General features: G+C 41.0%; 1 protein-coding gene across 1 annotated transcript in view; it reads right to left on the bottom strand.

Moving 5' to 3' along the window:
- Positions 1-24,831, bottom strand: part of LOC140232380 (nuclear distribution protein nudE-like 1-A) — a 225,960-nt gene that overhangs the window by 164,758 nt on the left and 36,371 nt on the right. Inside the window, exon 3 of the mRNA XM_072312507.1 lies at positions 8,150-8,298. Coding sequence (XP_072168608.1) covers positions 8,150-8,298 — 149 coding nt within the window. The remainder of the gene's footprint in view (positions 1-8,149; positions 8,299-24,831) is intronic.

Genomic DNA, 24,831 nt, shown 5'->3' with positions numbered 1-24,831 from the left:
GATGTTCCACACAGCCGAATTCATGATACTTTTTGCGCCTATTTCTACCTCAAATATCAGCGGAATTGTGGCGATTTCATGAATTACTTCGGATATAACTTTTTGTGATGCACGCACCGGCTAGAATGGTTGAAAATGCGATCTTTATTTTTCTCCCCATAATCTCTTCGCATTCCGTACATGCGTTCTTGAAAGGTATACGACACGGCGGAATTCACGATCCTCTTTGCGCCTATTTCTACCTCAAATATCAGTGGGATTGCGATGATTTTATGAATAACTTCGGCTGTAATCTTTTATGATAACGCGCCAAAATGGGTTGAAAATGTGTCCTTTATTTTTCGCGGACAAACTCTTCGCATTTCGTAAATGCGTTCTTAAAAGATATACGACACGGCCAAAAATCATGATTCTTTTTGCGCCTATTGTTTCCTCAAACTTCAACGGGATTGCGATGATTTCATGAATTATTATTCGGCTGTAATCTTTATGATGCACGGGCCAAAAGGGGTTGAAAATGTGTCCTTTTTTTCTCCCAATAATCTCTTCGCATTTCGTACTTGCGTATACGACACGGCTGAATTCACGATCCTTTTATCGCCTATTTCTACACTGAATATCAACCGAATTGTGGCAATTTCATGAATTACTTCAGATGTAATCTTTTGTGATGCGCGCACCAACTAGAATGGTTGAAAATGCGTTCTTTATTTTTCTCCCCATAATCTCTTCGCATTCCGTACATGCGTTCTTGAAAGGTATACGACACGGCCGAATTCACGATCCTTTTTGAGCCTATTTCTACCTCAAATATCAGCGGGATTGCGATGATTACATGTATATCTTCGGATGCAATCTTTTATGATACACGCGCCAAAATGGGTTGAAAATGTGTCCTTTATTTTTCCCCGATAAACTCTTCGCATTTCGTAAATGTGTTCTTAAAAGATACACGACACGGCCAAAAATCATGATTCTTTTGCGCCTATCGTTTCCTCAAACTTCAACGGGATCGCGATGATTTTATGAATTATTATTCGGCTCTAATCTTTATGATACACGGGCCAAAAGGGGTTGATAATGTGTCCTGTATTTTTCACCCAATAATCACTTCGCATTGCGTACATGCCTATACGTCACGGCCGAATTCACGATCCTTTTAGCGCCGGTATTTCTACATCAAATATCAGCGGGATTGCGATATGTCATTAATTATTTCGGCTGTTATCTTTTGTGATACATTCACCAGAAGCGTTCTTTATTTTTCTCTTGATAATTTCTTCGCATTTGTGCATGCGTTTTCAAAATTATACATTGCATGCAGGGCCGAATTCGATATTCTTTTTGCGCCTATTATTGTTTACTCAAATTCAAACGGGATTGCCAAATTTTCATGAATTACTATTCGGCTGTAATATATTATGATGCAATCGCCAAAAGGGGTGAAAATGTGTCCTTTATTTTTCTCCCGCTAATCTTTTCCCATTTCGTACATGCGTTCTTAAAAGGTATACGACACGGCCGAATTCACGATCCTTTTTGCGCCTATTTCTACCTGCAAATATCAGCGGGATTGTGGCGATTTCATGAATTACTTCGGATGTAATCTTTTGTAATGCACGCACCAAAAGGGTAGACATGTGTTTTTTATTTTTCTCCCGACAATCTCGTCGCATTCGTGCATGCGTTTTTGATGAACAACACGGCATGCAGGACTGAATTCAAGATCCTTTTTGCGCCTATTATTTCCTCAAATTTCAACGGGATTGCGTTGATTTCATGAATTGTTATTCGGCTTTAATCTTTTATGATGCACTCACCAGACTGTTTCCTTTATTTTTTTTCTCCTCTATAATCTCTTCGCATTTCGTACATCATAAGCTTTTGAAAGATACGACGCGGCCGGTCGAATTCATGATCCTTTTTGGGACGATTTCTACCTCAAATGTGTAAGCGGGACTGCCATGATTTCATGATTTTTTTTTTCTCCCTAGTATTATCTCTTCACATTTTGTGCATGCGTTCTTAAAAAGTTCACGGAAGGGCCGATTTCGTGATCCTTTTTGCACCTATCTTCATTATGAGACCATTCTGAGCGAATGAAAATATTCATTTGTGAAATGACTGTGTAAAATGAAAATGAACGCAATCAGATCCATTTACTGTATCGCTGAATATCGAATGTGTTTTTACTTTTTCTAAAAATCGACGCTAGTATATTAGTTCTAACATAACTGCCACGCTGCAGCGAAGCCGGGATCGGATCGATCTTGCGTTAAAAATCATGAGTAAAATGACCCAGAAATGCGTGCGCTTCTATCAATGTTTCTTGTCTGGCATGACCGCCGATCGCAAGCAATCGAAAAGCAGTTACACTGTACATGCTTTGCATGTACATGTATTGCATTGCATGCAGTGCGTGAGCATCGCCAAATGCGCAAGCTAGCGCGACTCCGATAACTGGTCGACTGCTTTATAGTGCTCAAAACTAATCCCGTCTACTGTACAAATTGCACCGGTAGACATAAACGAAAACTTGCGTAAAACTTGTTGAACAGTGCGATATCTTGCATTCTGTTTCACCCTGATCGGGGCTGCTCTTTTTCTTTCTACTGACCCCACCAATGTTTGTTTTTTTTTTTTTACTGGTCATGTCGGACCGGTAACTTGTGGATTTCCTAAAAAGTTACCGGTCCGACAGTGACTTTTGCCGGTCTTTGACCGTCGGACCGGCGCCAGTGTGCAGCCCTGGTTACACACGCATACACCAAGTGTAAAAAAATAACCCTGCTGGCATTGCATAAATATGAGGGTAATAGTAACATTTTGAAGTCTTGCACTTGACCTTTGACCCCTGACCTTTGACCCCATGAACCCTACATTCTCTAGATAATCACTTCCAGTCAGTACATGTATATACTATGTTCCATGAAGATACCTTGAACAATTTTCCAAGGTACGGAGAAAAAAAAGAAGTTTTAATATTTTTACTTGACCTTTTGACCTTTGACCTCTGACCTCATGACCCAAACTTTCACCAGAGAATCTTAATCGGGTAATACATGTATACACTAAGTTTCAAGAAAATCTCTTCAGGCATTAAATAGATATGGTGGAAATAGTGAAATTTTATGTATTTGACCCTGACCTTTTGACCTTTGACCTCATGACCCGAAAACATAATGCCTCCGGCACCACTTCGTGGCGGAGGCATAAAAAAAGTAAATCATACTGTAATATATGCATTTTTCAACAGAAAGAGAACATATGCTGATAAAATAAACTCCTGTAGATCTTTTTATCGAACCCATTTTTCTGGGCATTACACCACAAAGAAGAATGAATTTAGGCCACACAAGCAGGCACACTTGTCTTCATCTTGGGAACCAGGTATATACCAGGTTCCAGTATATCAGTTGCTCCCATGGAGCCTGGTATAGTGCTCACCACTTAATCGCAAGGGGTCGGGAGACAAGTTTTTCTCCTGTTTAAGTGGTGCTCCCGCTTAAGTATGGCCGGTATTGGCCCATGCAAACCACACAACTTGAAGCCAAGTATGTGGGCATCACATTAAACCATGCACAGTCGTCACACCCGACGACAACCACAGCATCAAATACCCGCACGCTATGACACGCAGACCCAAAACGGTGATAAGAATGGACACAGCATGGCAGTCTCATAATTTTGGCAAATGCATTATCGGAACAAACATCCATTCATTTTATTTACAAAATAACCCTCTTTTAGAGTACTTGAAAATACATACCGGTAAGATCCGTGTTTAGATGCACACGTGTATAAGACGCAACCCGACTTTGGAACTTAAGAAAAACAGAATGATTATAGCGATCGTAATGACAATTTGATGGTATGGTGCAAGAGACAACTTGGCCCAAACAGACTTCCTTCTTTTGATATCCCTCTCCCTGGCCCGATCTCATGAATGACAGAGAAAAACAAAAAATACTTTCGGCGATTAAACAACTAACCACTTGCTAGCAGCCATGCAGGTGTTTCATGTAAGGTGAAGAATAAGAAAAAGAAAATGATGGTAGATAGAGGGGAAACTGACAGTCTGACACCCAACAAGCATGCCAGCCGCCTGGTCAGGCTAACACAGTGGTAGAAAGGACTTTGCGTATGCGCGCTTGAAGATTGCAGGGATGGGGCCCTGGGAAAGGGGCGATTAGAAGCAGACCTGCATACAGTGGACGACTATGTGTAATCTCAAAGATGAAGTTTCACGCAGTGCATGTGTTGGTGTGGCACACACACAGGGGCGGTGAGTTGGCTCAGTCGGTAGTGCGTCTACCTCACGATCACGCGGCCCGGGTTCGAACCCGAGTCTGGACTGAGCAATGTTGTGTGTAAGCATACCGTCCCCTCTAGCAAGAGGCAAAACACTCTGTCCCTCGGATAGGACATAAAATGGAGGTCCCGTGTATGAGAGAGTAACAACTCATGCACGTAAAAGATCCCGCTTCATTCATTCATCGCAAAGAGCAGGGTGTTTAACCCGGTGAAGTGGTCCCACCTCACATCCAACTGGACCCCATGGAAGACCAGCTTAACGTAGCTGAATATGGGCTATCCAGCCATCTTCTCAGATGGAAAATGAACAAACAAACACACAGTCACACATGAGTTGGTGAGAGCATGATAATATATGCAGCATGCAGGGAGCTAAAAGTGGGAAGAGAGCACAGTCTCTCAGCTACATGTGTAGCTGGCTGGCTGGTGAAATCAGTGGACTCGATTACAGTGTAAAGGCCCGGTCACACCGCCTGAACTTTGTTGGAGCGTTCCTTGAACGGTAGGGAGAGGGAGCCGAATTTCGACAACGCTCATCACCGCGCACAAAATGGGGAAAAAAATCGAAAACACGGGTGTTACCTTAGCGGTGCACCGCTGAAGCCGGTGTTGCTTTAGCGTTGGTTTAACGGTAGCGAGCGTTGGTTTAGCAGTGACGGGAGTGTTGATAGAGTGGTGTTCTGCGCATGCGGGCGTTGGCTTGGCGGGAGTTTAAAGTTGGTTCAGCGGCATACCGCTTTTGACTACGGAGCTGAACGGATCGCTTTGATAGAAGTTCTAATAGATTTTTTATAGAAGTCGATAGTTGAAGTTCATCATGCCACGTGGACAAAAGAAGAGGAAGGCTGGAGAAGGAAAGGCAGCAGCCTCCAAGAAGATCATTACTGAGCAACAGCTTGTTGCAATCTGAGGAGGTTCTGATTCTGCTGCTGGACTAGTGCACCAATCATAGCAAGTCTCTCAGCATTCATGGTAGTACAGTTTTACTGTAACTTTGAGCAAATTCGATATAAATGAGGTCTGCACTCAACGGCAGCTCGATTCCAAATGGGCTCCTGGTCCATTTCTCCCTGTATTTATAGCCAAATTCTGATCCCGCTATGACACCTCCATACCAACGCCAAACCAAAGTTCATCACTGCAATGGATCGCTGCTTCAACGCCCGACACCGTTCCAGCAATCCCATGTCCGCTCGTAAAATGCTTACAACCGCTCCACCAAAGTTTGTGCAATGTTTAAAGGGGCATAGTCCCGGTAGTGTAGAGGGCGCTGTTGATGATACTGCCGATCACTGTTAGTATTGATACGAAGATTACCGAAGTTGAGCTGTCATCAAGAGTAAAGTGCATAGATGTTGCTAAGTAACGTTGCCTTCGTTGTCTTCTCTGCGTAATGCCACGGTGCGTGCTTATGTGCTTGTTATTATGACATCACAAAAGAAGTTTGCAATAGCTGTCATTCCCCTCAGCCGAATCATAAGCCAAACTGTGATCCGACCACCGACTACAGTGAATCGGGACTTCTTCGGACTCGGGGAAGTGGGCCAAAGCGTAAGCGCCAAAGAGGAGTCGATAGCGTAGGTCTCTATAGGAAACTTGCGCCGTGCGCCCGCGTACGCATTTGACTAAAACACCGGGACCATGCACCTTTAATCACCACCCGGGCAAAGCTGGCGAGGCAGGGGTGGTCCAGCATTCAAGATTTCTGCGTTGGCCTAGCGGACCCAAGCGTCCACAAACTTGCATCTAGCGGTGCCAAACTTTGACTGGGCGTTGTTGGAGTGGTGGTGAACTTTGCCGGAGCGGAAAATTGCCCGCTCTTCACTGGTCGCAATATTTTGTGCAGCTCAAAACTTTCGGAGTGGTAGGAGGGACCATCAGCGGTGGCTGAGCGTATACGGCATTGCCTTAACGGGGGCCAACTTCTGTTAAACGTTGGTGAACGGTTACGAGCGGTGATTAATTTTTTGCACCGCTCCAGGAACGCTCCAACAAAGTTCTGGTGGTGTGACCGGGCCTTAAGTGAGTGAATAGAAACTGACGACGCACGATAAGATGACGCTAAATAAGACCGCCACTACTGCGCTATGTCTCATACTTAATGGCAAATGTTTAGACTGCAGTCAGCATAATCTATCAGGAACTAGCGAGAAAATAATCCTTCTGGTAAGGAAATTATGTCTGCAATTTTTTAAATGGATTTACTTATCATTTTTAGACATTAATACACAGACAATGGAAGTGTTTCAGCCAGATTTGTCCTGATAAAGCCGTTCATGGTTCCGATTAAACGGTGGAAATAACACGTGAAAATTTTGTTGCATCAAGTTTTGTTGCACATAAGCGGGGTTCCCGCTAAAGCGGTTCCCGATTAACGGCTGAGCACTGTATACCAGGTTCCCGTGAGGAATGGGTTAAGAACTCTTTGGGCCTTTGCATCACTGGCAGTTTTTCCTGCCTGGAGAGTTGCTGTTCCTAATCATCACAAAAGAATAGATATGAACAGCAATACGGATATCCTTTCACGAATGCATTCTCCAATTAAATCTGCCAGGAATAATGTGGACAATTCAATTTAACGCGTTGCATAGACAAACTGTGATAGTAAACAGTAATATTTGTATGTGCCTGTTTAAAAAACATGAGACGGGGGGGGGGGGGGGGGGTCTGGCACTCACCTGAGTATTGCATGCAAGTTCACCTCGTTACCAAGTTACTTATCAAATTACGTATACAAGCTTGTAGAACTACTGGAGCTTATCGCTTACAATTTGAGATAAGAAGATTTTCAAAGATTCCTCAATTTGGCGGTTTTGACTATCATGCCCATGTGTACAAATATTCTATCATGCAAGCAATGACTGCCAAGTTTGGTAAAAATGTAATGACACATTCTCAAGAAGAGAAGCCTTTGAACACTTGAGCCTTTGGCTCAGGTGAGCTAAAAAGTCTTAAAAAGACATAAACCTAATGAAGCTATTATTCCGATAGTTGCAGCTTATAAGATGTATGGATTTCTCTGGTCCCATTCTGATTTTATGACCAAATAATGCAAATATTATACTTTTAGGGTATCAAGTTAATGTAAGGGGTACAAGATGGCACTGGCTACTTCTTTAGGGTATTTAGCAAAGATGTTCAGAACTGGGTTTTTCATACTTTGAACTCAAGTGTATGCAAATCTAAAGAGGAAAAAGAAGGTGTGCTATTACATTGATCTTGTTTGTTTGTTTGTTTCATTTTACATCAAAAAAAGATGGCTGGATAGCCCATATTCAGCCGCACCAGCTGGTCTTCCATAGGGTCCAGGTGGATGTTGAAGTGGACCACTTCACTGAGATCAGTGCACCCTGCTCTTTGCATTGAACGAATGAAGCAGGATCTCTTCTTAAAACATGTCGGTTAACATGTCAAAGGAATGTGTTCTCATAAAAATGAAATTTTGTGAAATTCCAGTTATATTATCTTTATGTCTTTTTTGATGTCATTTTTCAAGTCACAAACTATTAGTCTTCTCATCCAGCCATGGCTGCACCCAAACTTTGAAAATGCATAACTTTTAAATAGATTCAGGGTGGTCCACACCTTTAATTCTGAGCATGTTGCAAGCTCTGAATGTGAAAATATTGTGGAAACTGTATGGTCACACAGCGTACATCATGAGCACGTAGTGCACAATATTTTGCTTCAAGCAGTCTACTACGCAGTCCTATGATCATATCAGTAAATTTTACAAGTAATTTCTCCACTAAAGAGCCTGTAACTGAAGGTGAAACAGGGAAATAACATAATATTTTCTCAAACTTCTCCTAGTAGTGAGCACCTACTGGCTTACCTCTTCGACCTCTCTAAATCATCATTGGTTTGTTCAAGCTCCCGGATATACTTCTGAAGCTCCTCACGGATAGCCTTAATCTGTGCTAATTCATCTTGCAGCTCATTAATCTGTCGTAAGTAGTTGTTCTGGGACATTTCAAGTTTTTCCTGCAGAAAAAAACAAACAAACAAACAAAAATTGCTGTCAGTTTCTACACCATCAGTACAAATGCAACTACAACTATCATTGAATGTGATTGATACCCCTACCTAAAACTGAGGAACTGGTAATGCATTGCTCACCATTAAAGGAGACCTCCGGATGATTTTCAGACTTTTTACATATATGAACAACTACTGGGTACAGAGTTTCAGAATTCATTGTGATTGGGATGAGGAATTAGAATGTTTTCAAACTGTATAACAAATCACAATGAACGAGGATGATGAGATGGCAGCCTCACTATAAGAATGCATGAGTAGGGGCTCAAGGAAGCAGAACAAAAGAAGAAAGCATGCATAAATTCCATGTAAACTTGTAAGCATGTGGTATTGTGATGGCATTACATTGCTATATTTCTGAAATTATGTGAGGCTCCTAGACCCCTTTACAGTGCAGGGCTAAGCCGGGCCCAGGCCGAGCCCACGCTGAGCCTGGCCTCAATTGTGGTACTCGCCCCCGCAATTTTGTCCATTTACAGTGGAGTGTGGTAGTGGCGCACTGTTTGTAAACAAACGACTATCATTGGGAGCGTGCTGGTCACAATTTGGTACTGCATTTGGCCCAGTTTGCGTTTACAGTGAGAAAAGGCCGGGGCCGAGACTACCTCCAGAGCTTGGCTAAGTGTGCAGCCGATTTTGGTTCTGCATTTGGCCTTTTGCGCATTAACAGTGAAATGAAGGCTGGGCTAGGCCGCGGCCGAGCCTGGCCCTTTCACTCACTGTAAACGGGGTCCTATATGTCATCATCCCTGTTAAGTAAAATTTGTTTTGGGTTTTTGTTTGTTTGTTTTTTTAGAACTTTGATTTCTCTGCTCAAGGAGCACAATAAATTCCACAAATCTATCAATGGAGCTGTTGATTTATGTACTGTATGATGTGAAATTATGAGAATCGTCTGCAATGCCCCTTTAACCAAAGAAGTGTTTTGCACATCTCACAACTATAGTGGTTAAATCTGAGTGCAAAATCTTAAATGTTAAACAAGAGACCCGCGGGTCTAGCGGTCACCTGAGTATCGCAAGTTCACCTTTCACGCAGTCACTAATCTAAATTATTCACAGCTCTACTAAAATTTGACCAGGCATTCTCAAGTAGAAGATGAAAATATACAATAAGGGCCCAAATTTTTTAAGATTCCTTAACTTGGGGGGATTGGGCCCCCCTGGGGCCCTCTCGTTGGGGCATGGTGCCCATTTTGATAAATTGAGATCCTAACCCCCTTGGGATGCTACCTACCAAGTTTGACGAAAATCCATCATGAGGTTTTCAGGAAGAAGATGAAAATGTACAATTCAGGCCCCCATTTGGACCTTCCCAGCCCCCCCCCCCCCCCCCCCCCCCGCCCCCAAGAGGGGCACCCCTGGATCTGCTATGAACAAACTTGAAACTACAGTCATTAATGTACTCACTCATTATCTTAGCTCTATAACTTCTGATTCTAGAGAAGATTTTTAAAGATTCCTTCATTTTGGGGGTTTGGGACCCCCCCCCCCCGGGGGCCCCCTGGGGCCCCCTGGGTGGGGCATGGTGCCCATTTTAATAAATTGAGATCCTAACCCCCTAGGGATGCTACCTGCCAAGTTTGGTGAAAATGGGTCATGGGGTTCTCAAGAAGAAGATGAAAATGTACAATTTAGGCTCCATTAGGATCCCTCCCCACCCCCCTCCCCTGGGTCCCAAAGGGGGCACCCCTGATTCCGCCATGAACAAACTTGAAACTACAGTCATCAATGTACTAACTCATAGTATTAACTTAGCTCTATCTCTTCTGGTTCTAGAGAAGATTTTTTTACAGATTCCTTAATTTTGGGGGGTTTGGGCCCCCCTGAATTGTGTGTGTGTGTGTATAGGTGCATTTATATATGAACGTGATTTCTACATGGACGAATGTGTAATACACCATTGAAGAAAAAAAAAGTAAAATAGCTAAGTATTTTGTTTCGCGATCTTGTGGGGTTCGAACCCGCACGTGTGCAACCTCACGTCTCTGAGACGTCACCTTTCACCACTCGGCCATACGTCTCGACGAGAAAATATGAGGAACGTAAACTTATGTATGTGAAAGATGAATCAGGAATCGTTTCGTCAACATTCCATTCTCATTTTCAGTTTTAAGCTGCAAAATTGTCAACCTGATGAGGAGATTTAAAAAAATAAAATGCATGATTACTGCAGCTTATTGTCTGAGCTACACCATACTTAAGTTTCAGAGGAAATGGAGCCAAATCAGCTGAGATAAAGGTGCTTAAACATTGTCAAGTCAATACATAGTTTATAAAAAAATCACCTCCCATAGACATAACACGTAAACTTGTCTGATTTTGAGTCTTTACCTTTAATCGAAATTTAAAGTATGATGACGTCATCAAATTTCAAAACCATGACATGGACTTGAAAGGCAAATGTTCACAGTACAACATATCTGAATTTGGGATAATATTGAGCTTAAACAACAGAGATACGAGCAAATGAATGTCAGAAACAGTACCTCAAAAAATTTAATTCCACTTTTTTGATTTTAGATGACGATATGATGACGTCATCGAGTTTTCCTGGCAATATTTATACTTGAAATATTATTTACAATTAATATGCTTTTGCAATATGCAATAAAAACATAGGGTTAACGGATGCTTTAAAGAGCTATGGGAAAATAAACAAAGACATGTTTTTTCACTATATATGCAGAAAGACACGCGCGCGGATTTTTCACTTTGACGCAAGTGCATTCCTTTGTTATAGGTCAAAACCGATCGGACATCAATGGATATTGTTACTTCATGTATCAGGAATGCAAATCAGTCGAAAAAAATGCATTTTCATGTTGCTTACGCGCTGTGCGCACGAAAATGCGCGGACGGATGCGTACGCGCGAAAATGTTTGAAACGCTTAAAATTGTCTGAAACTTCGAGATTTCCCATTGGGAAGTCATTTTGAGCCTTTTAGAATTTTGACGCGCGCATACGCACACGTAATGATGACCTGGGCAATTAGCATCAAAGAGTAAGATCAAGCGTGACGTGAACTTTACGTCTAACGAAAATGATACAGAAATGACACTTAGTTGTGAAGTTATGATCGATCATGTGACAAGGTCCGAAAATCACAAAATGGCGCCTAGATGACGTCATAGACATGTTACTGTTGGCTAGATATTGTCATGAGACATGTTGACTGAAAATGTTATGTCATTCCGTAATGTCATTGTTGAGATATTGACGACACAAAATACGGCAGAAAGAAAGAAGAATCAAAAAAAAGAGAAATTTTGACAATCACAATAGGTGATACGCTGATAGCGTATCACCTAATTAACAGAAAGCTAAGAGCATTTAACAATGTCAATTATCAGTTTTGATACCCGAAGGATATCCATATCAAAAAGCTGTATTCTTTTTGCTTTTCAGAGTGAGAGACAGTTATGATTTTGGCTCTCTTTTGGATGACATAAGTATGTGTACGAAGTACTGGCGGCCAAGCAGCGCGCTGCAAAACAGCGTGTGCGCGTGCATGCACAGCGGCCATGCACTCACAGCAGCAGTTGACTTGAAAGGCGCTGTGCTTTAGAAGGCAGCTGCGAGACCTGTCGCTGTGTAAGAAAAACAAAAAATATGAATTTTTCAGAATTCAAAAAATTGGTAAGCCAAACCAATTAGGAATAGATTAAGCTTTACTTACTAGATGTTCCACTATCAATTATAACTGATTCAATGGGGCTGAAAAGCCCTCTTGAGGGCGTTTTTAGCTGAAAATTTTACGATCTGCACGAAGTAGGCCGTACGGCATAGACCTAGTTCTGCATTTGCAATAAAGTGATACGAGAAGATCTAGCGCTCTGTACTCGGGACTGACCATGTTAACATGCTCTACCATCGTTAGGTAAGAAGCCCAATTAAAGAAAAGAGACAGATACTATCAGTCTATTCGCTGAGATGACAATTAATTTTGTATTACAACCATACTAGCCTACAAGTACAATACAGGTATAGGCCTACCATGTTAACACTAAATTAAAACAGTTATCACCCAACACACAGTCAGTAGTCTACAATGTAGATCTAGAGATAGTCCACGCAAATTGATGTGTACGCCTTGGGAAATCTGAATAGCAGGAATTGCAAACAACGCATGGCAGGGACTGTCCATGTGGATGTCTTAAATTCCAGAAACCCGAATTTTACCAAAATCACAGGATTGCTTATTTCATATCCTTGTGAGCTTCATGTTGTCGTTCAATATCCCCTCAAAACGACTCATTCTTCGCGAGTGATTGCGGCGTACAAACGTTGCATGCACAATATAAAACTGAACTTTATAGCTGTCTATATTATACAAGGAATCTGTCAAATGACCTACAACAACAACAAAAATCAATGTTCAAATAATTTATGGAAAATTGAGGAAAGTCGGATGAGAAATGCAGTTCTTAAATCATACAAGACTACACATAGACACACAAAACACACACACACACATTTCTCAATAACCAACTTCTTTTAGCTTGTTACAATTGTTGCACACCAAAGAGATGTAATCTCCTTGTTGCACACTGATTTTTAGCTGCCGCGGTAGTCCTCGTTCGCATAATATTAGACTGCTAACTTCAGTTCTAGATTGTGCAGACAGCGCACGCTGCGATCTGTCAGGTATGTTTGTTTTCAGCGGCACTTTCCCACGACCAATTCCATTTAAATTCATGTGAGTAATTGGAAATAAGCTATACCCTGTGATTTTGGTGTAATTGTGTTCTGCAGCATTTGAGATATCTACATGAACACGAAAGTACATAAGCACCCGTTTGTCTAGTGCATTCACTCAACCCCCCAGCCTGCCGGAGAGCAGTGCTGATACAGGCGGGCTAGCTGCTGCGGCACCACCATCTACTTCTGCCGCTAACTGCCCCAAATCTCCATCATCTTTGTCGCTGTCATCACTCCTGGTTTCAAGATCTCTCTCAGGTGGAGATTGTCTTACTTGGGCCATTCTGCGTCAACATCAAAGTATCAGATTGCTTGTACAACTTCATTCACTGCGACTGAAAATGCACGCTGGCGCAAACTCATGCAATGGCCGGCATCGTAATGCGTCGTACACAAAATGATGTCATCAAGTTAGTGGCTGAATTCTACATGAATTCTGAGGCTGTGAGTGAGGGAAAATCAACACATTTTGCAGCCTTTCTAGAACAATATTTTTAAAATGTTAAACTAAAAAACATGAAAATTCTTATTCAGTGCAACTTTTTGTCTTGATTAATAACAAAATTGGCCTGGTAAAAAGTCAATGAATAGGAAGTTTAACAAAAGACGTCTTTTGCACATACAGAGAAGTACCTAAAAACTATAGTGGTCGCACAGGTGTTTACATGTGCCAAATTTTAAGTCAAATGCTCAAAGAAATCATGGAGTCAGCTCAAACCACAATATTTTTGTATGCTTTTTATTGAAAAAAAAATGTTGTTACTATGGCAACACATTGTTCAACACTAACCCGTCGAGGACGGACTGATTTTGCTACAACACGCATTTCTCATTGACAGCTGCCCCGAGTATACTCAGGACTCATCCTCAATGGGTTAAAGACCCTGTCATACCTTTCCAGGCAAGCCTTGCGTGTGATTTGCAAGGAGCAATTTTTGCTACTCGGAGATACCCGCAGGTGGCCCGCACATGACAGTACCTAGAACGTATCTCGCCCATAGTCGCCCGGAGGCGCGCACGCAAATCCTTTTTACCCGCAGCCATGTTTAGGCCCTGTCACATCTTTCCTGGCAAGCAACGTGGGCTTGTTGCGTGTGGGGATTTTCCAGCTTACCGGACAATTTCTGAGGGCGGGCTGCGGGTAAATCGGACTTGCGTGCACAACTACGGGCAGCTACGTGCCGAGTACTGTCACTGCGCAGGCCATTTGCGGAGACCTCCGGGTAACAAAAATTTTCCACGCAAATCTTTAAGCAAGGCTTGCCCGGAAAGGTGTGACAGGCAGTTGAGTATGCTCAAACTTGTTCTGGGTGAATTGCGGGGATTGCCCGCAGATGTCAACGCAGAACACCAGTAGAAGGGCCGTAGCGGTAGCACCTTGCAGGCAACTCCCGTGCAACTAGCCTGTAACTAGAACGTGAGTAGAACATAAGTAGCACACGTCCAGCAGGTAAGACGCACACGAAACTCGCCCAAATCCTTGTCCGCCTGCAGAAAATTACCCTGCATGCTGGAAAATCCATTTCACACAACAAGCCTTGTAGCTTGCCCGGAAAGGTATGACAGGGCCTTGATAAAGTATGTATTTTGCACAAATCTATAGTGGTCACATGTGCCAAATTTTAAGTCAAATGATCAAAAACTGCTCACGGAGTTAGTACAATCCACAATATCTGTGTACAATTTTTATTTAAAAAATGTTGTTACCATGGTAACATTGTTTGACATTGACAGAAGATGAAATTTGCACAAAAACATATTACAGATGTCACATGTGTAAAATTTCATGTCAATGCTCAAAAACTAAGGGAGATACAAAAGTGTAGCTAAATACACTGGTAATTTGTAGGATTTTCATTTGAAAATACAACTATCACTGAAGTGGATTGATACGTCCCTGTTCCAACAGCTCAGACTCAAACCAGGGTTTGATAAAAGCTTCTGATTGCGTGTGTGTGTGTGTGTATACATGTATGTGGGTAGTACCTTGTGAGTTTGATCAGGTCTGCTGTGTTCTTTCTTCACATTACATCCAAAGTTTATGTAGAAATCCTCAAATGTAGAAGAGGGGATATTTTCTGGAACTTACCATGGCAACACCTATAGATCATTGACCTTAAATGCTAGAATGCTATGAAAGTAATACAATTCACAAGGTTTTGGCAAAACTGTGTTGACAATGACAATGCTTTATCTGGCAAAGACAAAACTCAGGTCTCCACATCTCTACCTCAACACTACAATGTCAACTAAATTTGATTTCAACTGCTTCAAAATTGTAGAAGTAGTACACTCCAGAAAATTTTCAAGAAAATATGCAGTTACCACGGCAATGCCTTGTCGGGTACAATCCCAAAGAGTGCCTTGCATAACTATACCTCAGATAATTATGCATACAAAATTTGAAATGAATTGCTTAAATACTGTGGAGGTAGTTCACTCCACAAGGTTTCAGTAAAATTGTGGATACCATGGCAACGCTTTGTCAGGCAAACACAAAAATCAGGTCTTGGACCCACATCGGTCATTTTGATACCACCATGATACCATAATGTCCATCAAATTTGATTTCAATTATTTCACAAATGTGGAAGTAGTTCACTCCACAAAATTTTCAAGAAAATATGCAGTTACCATGGCAATGCCTTGTCAGGAACAAACACAAAGAGTGTCTTGCATAATTACACCTTAAGATCATTATACATATTACCAAAAATTAAATAAATTGCTTGAATACTGTGGAAGTAGTTCACTCCGCAAGGTTTTGGTAATATTGTGGTTACCCTGGCAACGCTTTGCCCGACAAACACAAAAAACATGTCTTGCACATCTTCACCTTAATGTCATCATGTACCCAGAGTTTCATTTAAATTGCTTCAAAACTGCAGGAGTTCGCAATGCAAGATTTTCAATGGATTACCAGACTGCCTGCCCGACCAACCACACGCTGATTCTTAGGTTACAGCTCGTTATTCCGAAGGTTCGTTATTCCAAAGGCTCTTTAGTCCGAAGATTTGTTATTCCGAAGGTTCGTTATTCCGAATTTCATTTTCGGATTATCGAATCCTCGGATTAACGAACCTTCGGAATATTGCCACAAATGTTCGGATCAACGAGCCCTTTTTCATTTTCAGATTAACAAATCTCTAGGTATAGGGAATTTGCGTGTTTCGGATTAACGAACCTTGGGAATAGCGAACCTTTGGAATAACGAACAGCACCCGATTCTTATACCCCATTATACCATTTGTGACCCTGCATCACAAAACGAACAAAAAGTCGCCATGTATGGATTTTTAGTTGAGGGTAGATTCAGGGAGGTGGAAGAAAGATGGAGATGGCACTCTGAGAGCTTCCCTCAGAGAAAAAATCAAGTGGTCTTACACCGATTAACGTCTTGAAATCCAACCCTCATTCTGTGATAAATATGTCAAAATCTGGCCTTATCGGTCCACCCATCACCCTCCGGCGCACTAGAGTGACGCAACATGATCTCCTTTCCAGGCCTTCCATAAACACATGCTCGTAAAAATCGGGCTTTGAAGCGATGCGTGGCACCGACAATATGACGTCATATTCAAAATTTTGGCAGTCTATTACATTCAGTGAAAGACGTCCCCCTTCGAAAGCTACAACTTATGGCTCAAGAATTGGGTAGCGTGGTATGTCTATACCTTTCGCTGGTTCAGCAGACTGTGCTGAGGAGATTGCCGTTTGAACCAGCGAAATCGGTACACAAACAACGGAGTTACTGAGCAGTAAGTTTTGTGCGCTAGAGATGTCATCATATTGTTTCTGTATCGATTATGAGAAATCCCGCACATTTCCGCAATTTTTTTATAGTTAGAGAAGTAGGCCTGACCTTGATCTTCAAAATGATATAAGTTACATGAGCGTGTTCGGGCGTGTTTTCAAACAGTTCGAGTGTAAAAGTAGTGCTTCATAGAGACCGAGGCGTTTTTTTTTTTTTTCGTCTGCACCCGAGCGAGCTGGGGCTTTTCAGCGTACTCGTCGGGTTGTTGTAGGGCCGCCGCGTAGGCGTCGGGACAGCGTTCGTTGCCGTTGTTTCGGTGAATTTGAGTTACTAGTAAATACATATTGGAATGGAAAGTTGAGTGTTAAAAAGTGTAAATTAGACATATCAGCCTTGATTATAATAATTTTCCGTAGAGAATTAAAGATGATATCTATAAAAGCCTAGATCATGTAGATGTATGATGCTGTAAGTATATTTTAGGGGGAAAAACAGAGCTTAGTATACAGTGTTTCACCTCACTCTCCCTCGATCATTCATCGGTAAATACCGGTAATCGGCTTGACTCTACCCCATGCTAACGTTACAAAAAATTGAATTAAAAAGTAGTAGAGTACACCTCTGGAGCAAGTAGAATCTAACGTTTAACAGTGGTTAGATTCTAGTTTGTGAAATACTAGAGTCTACTAGCTAGGACTAACGTTAGGTATGCTTTTGCTAGGCAGCGTACCTGAGGTGACGCTGCGCTATTAAACAGTGTCATGAGCCTTGCCCTTGCCTTGGCCTCCAATTTCCAAGCCAAGGCCCAACTAACTTTCTGAGTTTCAGTTTCAATTGCAAATCAAATTTCGTTAAGTTGCTGTGTCAATGTGATTTTGAATTTGCTAAAAGCAATTCCTCCTCAACAAAAATCAAAATCACGATCGCCAGAACCACCACCACTGCTTACACCACCGCTTTACAGAATACACTCTATGAGTTCTGTGCTTACACCGTAGGACGCCATTTTATTCCCCGACCACAATGCATTTCGCGTCGTGATTTCCGCCACAAGATTTACGACTTGCAGTGCGCCAAGCGTGAGTAATGGGATTACGGGAGGGGAAAAAAAACGCTGTCGGGGCCTGTCGGGGCCACGCATGACTTCAAAGGAAACTCAGAAGAGCACACTCCATCTTTTTTCCACCTCCCTGGTAGATTCTAAAACAGCAGACTAATACTAGAAAGAAAGCACACACTCTGGAAAAGTGTGAACTGAGAAAAGAGGCTCTGAAGTGCAGGGTCTATTCAAGCGCTTAAAGGCATAATTTACCATTTGCAGATGAAACAAAAACCCAGCATTAGTGCTTTAAAATAGTTCTAAAATGTGAGTTAGGGATAGAAACAACCACTGTCAAAATTTGAATCCGTATAATCGATTTAAGTGCATGTTGTTAAATACACAAAATGTGAACAATACATTGTAGTTATAACAAAAACGTTTATAGACTAAACCGTATACAGTTACGGTCTTTTGAGAAAAACCCTGGTATCTCCTTATATTTTAGGTTTTATTGCAAATATTTCATATGGTAGGATGTTTTATGATACAACAGACCTACACATATGCATCAAATGTGATATCTTGAACATTTTTGAAATCACTGCTCCCAAAGGTAAACTGGACCTTTAATCTTTTCCGGTCCGTGAGAGCTGTGGAATGAAAGGGACAAAAAACAGGAGGTAAACCACCGGAGCAACAACAATGAAGGGATTACTAGATTAAGCTGAAATAAAGCATGCTCTATCAACACATTCTGTCAATGATCAATGCTAACTTTCAAAGCAGTAGCATTATCCATTCAAAACTTATTAGACTTGAAAGTGAAGAGTGTGTAAAGGATTTCAAGAAATGAAAAGGGGACTCTAAGACATAACGGATCATTCTATTCTCCCCCAAAAACGTGTTGCAGAAAAACTGCTGAACACACACTTTCCCATTCATGTTATGATCCCAAACTTAAGAATAATGTAGAAGGACAGCTCTGTCAGAAAATATGAAAAACTCAAGATTGACTTGGTTGACCCATTTCACCTTTTTTGAGTCCTCACATAACATCAAGGGGTGTTACAGCACATTTTGGTAAATCTACCAAAATGTGCAGTTACCAAAATGTGCCGTAACATGACGGCACATTTTGGTAACTTTCTGCTCCTCCACAATCAGCACAAAAACAAACTGTAAGTGCAGTTGGTTTTTGTCCCCACTGAATGAGTTCGGTAGCCTAATGGTCGTGTCACACCTTTCCGGGCAAGCTACGCGGGCTTGTTGCAAGTTTTTCTAGCACGCAGGAAAATGATCTCGCCCGTAGTTGCGCGGAGCTGTGCATGCAAGTCCGATTTACCCGCAGCCACGTTTTGAGCAGCACCTCGCAGGCAACTCCCACGCAGGTACTTCGCAGTCCTCGTATGCGGCCAGCGTGGCCAAGATAATTACGGTATATTTTGTCATTTCTGTTGGATTTCTCCCATTCCTTCAGATGAATTTCTGAGTTGTCAGCCCCCACGCACCTGGCACTCAGGTCACACGGAATACCCGCAAGAACGTAAGTAGAACGCATCCAGCAAGTAAGACACATGCACAACTCGCCCAAATCCTTGTCCGCCCTCAGAAATTGTCCGGTATGCTGGAAAATCCTCACACGCAACAAGCCTGCGTCGCTTGCCCGGAAAGGTGTGACAAGGCCTATTACATGGTTACGGGTAAAAAGGATTTGCGTGCGCACCTCCGGGCGACTACGGGTGAAATATGTGCTAGGTACTATTATGTGCAGGTCATCTGCGGGGACCTCTGGGTAGTAAAAAATTGTTCTTCGCAAGTCGCATGAAAGACTTGCCCGGAAAGATGTGACACGGCCTGTAAGGCCTGTAAGGCCGTGTCACACCTTTCCGGGCAAGCTACGCGGGCTTATTGCAAGTAGGGATTTTCCAGCGCGCAGGAAAATTTTCAGTGGGCGGACTAGAATGTTTGCGAGTTTCGCGCTTGTGTCGTACCTGCTAGACGCGTGCTACTTACCTTCTACTTGCGTGTATTCCGTGTGACCTGCGTGAGAGCTTTGAAACCGATCCGTTTTCTGTTACGAGCGACTTACGGGTACTTTGACCTGCATTGGAGTTGCCTGCAAGGTGCTGCTGGTAAGGGTCTCCTACTGGTGTTCAGCGTGTTACTTTTCCTACATTTAACAGTGGGTTTAATTCTGCTTGTTTTCTATGATAGGGATTGGTTGGGACTACCAAGGTTCAATAAAGAATTATAAAATTTTTAAGTTATGCAAATCTATGCAAATGTATACAACACAGTGCAAATTCATGATATTTTCCCCAAAATAAGCGAAACCTCTACTTCTATATTCAATAGTGGATTTTATTCTGCTGATAGGGCTTGGATGGGACTACCAAACTTCGACACAGAATTCGGCAAATAATTCATTTTGCAAATTTATGCAAATGTGTGCAATTTTTAGTTTTAAGCAGAAATGCTAATTCTCCTACATTTAACAGTGCATCTTGATTCTGCTTGCTTAATCATACGGCTTGATTGGGAAAACCAGAGTTCAACACAGAATGTTGAAATTCATTAATTATGCAAATGTATGCAACTTTATGCATTTTTAAAAAGAAATTGACAAAAATGATTCTTTGACCTTTTTAAAATGAATTTTGATTTTCGTTGTTTTATCTGATGGCTTGTTTTGGACAACGAAACTTCAACACCCAATTCTGAAATTCATTCAATATGCAAATGTATACAAATGTATGCAAATGTATGAAATTTTAACAGAAATTAATGGAAATGATACATCTCCTTCATTAAACAGTGGATTTTAATTCTTGTTGTTTTATCTGACAGGGCTCAGTCCGGACTACCAAGCTCCAACACAGAAATTTGAAATTCATTAATAATGCCTAGACCAAGTGACCAAGTGTCAATCATGAGCTCGATGAAGACCCCTCCCCCTTCACCCTGGGGAAAATAATTGATCCAAAAGATTGGTTTTTTTCATGGGCGACGGTACAGTTGGCAGGGGCATTTATTGCTTGTCAAATGATAAAAACAAAACAGGGGAGGAGAAAAGGGAAAAACGAAGAGGGTGGGGAAAGAGATGCCTGTTCATATATTACTTCAATAGCTTCATTTACGGGTCATCTTACCCATTCCCTCATCAAAATACACTGGTGCCGCCCCCGTTTTAATTTTTGCCTTTGTCTTTTTTTTTAATCTGGTGACCTCCCTCCGTAACCCCTCCCCCCCCCCCCTCCCTGGCCACGCGAATGTTTAAAATTTTTCCTTTTTCAGGAGGGTGTCTTTGTGATCTGAGAACATCCTGTCTCCTTACGCTCAACCATCACCACCACCCCGTCCCCGACTTCCAAACTCGCTCTATGAGACAACTTAGTCCAACCATGAGTCCGTAAGGTGGGCACATGCGTGCGCGCATGTTCCATAACTCGTAACACAATCGAAATCATGTACACTGAATCGAAGTAAACATGGCTTCGAACACCAGGTAAGATTTTCATCCTTATTATGTACAACAGACCATGCTCTAAAACAATATTTGTGTTTATTTAGGATTAGTTATGGGGTTAGGATTTAGGTCTTAAATATGGAATTGGTTTAGCAATGAATGGCTCGGGGTAATAATGAGCTCCAATGGTGTCACTGCTATGTATAAAGTGCATGGACCAAATCCCGCGGTGACATGATGAGTTCTCGTTTGGTATAACCATACCTTGTGTTTTCTTCACACATCATGCAATGGAGCCAGAATATGCTGTCATTTAATCAAAATGTCGCAATCTGTGGTTCTATGTTTCCAAGTAGGCCCTATAGAACTATTTCTTGGTAGACCAAGGCCGCATCACAAGAACGGCTCCTACCAAAAGCCGAGAAGAATGGGCCCCCAAAGAGAACTACCAAGTAAAAAATATGCTTAGTCTATTGAGACTAATTATGATGGTGATTTAAAAGCATAAAGTGTATAATTTTATGAGAAAGTAATGATTTCAAAGGAATTATGGTGATTAGCAGCTATATCGACCGTCGATCCAATGAATATCATCATTTACAATGCATGCGGAAGTGTAATACATCGCGGGTACCGCTTATCACGACTACCAGAGACTGCGACCCCAAACATCTCTTTAGCGGGAGATTCTCCCGTCAAGACCACCTACATGTAGCAAACAGCGACAATTCGGCTTGTCATAGAACCAGTAGTGTTCACAATGTGTGGAATGTGGGGCGGACATTGACAATCACACTGTCCGCCCCACATTCCACACACTGTGAACGCTACTGGTTCTATGATATGCCAAACTGTCGCTGGTTTTGGTATCTCTGAGAGTTCAAAATGATCACATTTTGAAAATTGCAAGGGTTGACAAAAATGGTCCTAAAATCATGCAACATTATTAAACTAAAATTAAAGAACTTGGTGTCATTGTATTGCAAAGAGAATGGCCTTTCCAATAGTATGCAAAATAATGACATATTTGCAACAATATTGGTGAAAATAAAGATCTTAGGTGTTCCATTCTTTCTGGGCCACCCTGTATATATATATATATATATATATATATATATATATATATATATATATATATATATATTTTATTTTATTTTATTTTTTTTTTTGGGGGGGGGGGCTTGAGCAATTTTATTTTTTCGGGGGGGGGGGTGAAGGCTCAGTATGTGTGCATATCTTTATCAATTTGTTGATTATCATTGATTGTCATTTGTAATGTATATATGAAGAGTTTGTTCGCAAAAACCGATAAGTCCATTTTTGAAGATTTTGAAGTACGGTCTCTGTCATAAAGTACAAAATAATACCTTTTAAATGATATATTAGTCACTACATATAAAGGTACATTTTTGAAGTTATGATCAAAAGAAGCAAAAATTTTCTTATTATTTTCTTTATTTTTCTTGACCTTTAATCGCAAATATCTCCATTTGGCAAATATGGACTTATCGGTTTTTGCAAACAAACTCTTCATATGCTTATGATTGAACTTTTATTTACTTTATGTTATGTTTTGCTGGAAGAAAAATGAGAATGAAAAAAATGAAATGAAATGAAATGAAAGGCTTAAGCCCACAAGCCCCCCCTCCCCCCGAGCCGCCATTGACTGTATTTGATGAGATTGTTGCCGACTGGTTCTGCAAGTTTCTGCGGATCGAATGCTACTGTAGTTATTTTAAGTCTTTTTCATATTTTTCTCCTTCCTTATCTTCTTTGTATTGATTCTTTTTCTCCTTTCTTCTTTATCCTTCTTTTTTATCTTCTTTCTACTTCTAATCCTTCTAATGCTATCTCTTTTTTCTTCTGTGATTCCTTCCCTCTTTTTCGTCTTTATTCTTTTTATGCCTCTGCCACGAAGTGTCAACGGAGGCATTATGTTTTCGGGTTGTCCATCCTTCCGTCCGTCCATCCGTAATCAATTTTGTGGACAGCATAACTGAACATCTGTTTGAGATATCCTAATGAAACTCGGCAGGTATGTGTATGAGGGGGTGAAGTTGTGCCCATTAACTTTTGGATGCAGATGCTCAAGGTCAACGGTCAAAGGTGAAGGTCAAATACACAAAATTTCACTATTTCCCCCATATCTATGCAATGCCTGAAGGTGTTTTCTTGAAATTTAGTGTATACATATATTAAACAATAATGATTCTCTAGTTAGAGTTTGGGGTCATAAAGTCAGAGTTCAAAGGTCAATTGAAAATGTTAAGATTTCACTTTTTCCATTTTATTTATGCAATGCCTGCAGGATTTTTCTTGAAACTTGGTGAATACATGTATTACCCTATAGAGATTCTCTAGGAAGTTTTTGGCCAAAAAGGTCAAATGTCAAAAGCTCAAAGGTCAAGTGAAAGTGCTTAATTTCACTTCTTCCTCCATATCTTGGAAGTGGCTCAAGGTTTCATCATGAAACTAATATTTATGCATGTTCTTCCTGACAGTGATTCTCTGAGGAATTTTACGGTCATAGGGTTAAAGGCCTGGCAAAAAAAAAGCTAACAATTTATCATTTAATACTGAAATTACATTTTTTTTCTGTATACCTTGAAAATAACTCAATGCATAGACTAATAAAAGGGTCAAAACTCAAGCATAAGTCTTCAAATCCCCAAATACAATATAGTTCAAGGAAAATGAACACTTAACACATTATAACATGTCATTCTAATATTCTGCCAATTGGATGAAATTGTCATCACACATTGTCAATACTTACTATAGAACTATTAGGAGAATCATTCATTATGGCGGAGGCATACCAGTCGCCATAGCGACATTTCTTGTTCTCTTATCTTTTTCTTTGTCCTTTTCTTCTTCTTTCTTCTTTTCACCTTCTTTATCTTTACTTATGATTTCTTCTACTTCAAATTCTTATTTTTTCATTTTTCCCTTCTTAAGTTCCACCTTTTTTTCACCTTCTCATTTCTGTCCTTGTCTAAATGCCTAGCTCGCTTTTCGATCGCAACACACATGCACTTTAATTGATATTGACAGTATAGGCCTACTGTGTATTATTAATGTTGTGCGCATTTCGTCATAGATGCATCAAGAATATGAAAGTTATAATCCAGAGGGAGAAACAAGCGGAGAAATAAGGAGAGTGAAAGATTTTGGGGAAAATAGCCTTCGGCAAGAGAATCCCTAACGAAAGCGGGAGAGTTGAAGTTATTGCTATTATGAACAATATTTTTAATAACTTTTGTTAATTCGGGTTTTTATCATTATTATTCTATTATTATTCATTATTATTTTCATTATTGCTATCATTGTTCTTGATTCTTTTTTTTCAATATTTCCAGGTTTACCCTCATTTTTACTTGTTTGTTTGAATATAGTGTGGATCCACCAAGCAGTCAAACAGGACAAGAGGGTGTGCAGCAGCAGACACAATGTTCTTTCCTTCAAAAGGTCAACAAAGAACAGTATGATACGCTTCTCTGTCTTGTTCAAGGGAAG

The sequence above is a fragment of the Diadema setosum genome, chromosome 8 (genome assembly GCF_964275005.1).
Source record: "Diadema setosum chromosome 8, eeDiaSeto1, whole genome shotgun sequence".
Lineage (NCBI taxonomy): Eukaryota > Metazoa > Echinodermata > Echinoidea > Diadematoida > Diadematidae > Diadema > Diadema setosum.
Note: the sequence above shows the minus strand (reverse complement) of the source record. Positions and strands in the feature narration are given on the sequence as shown.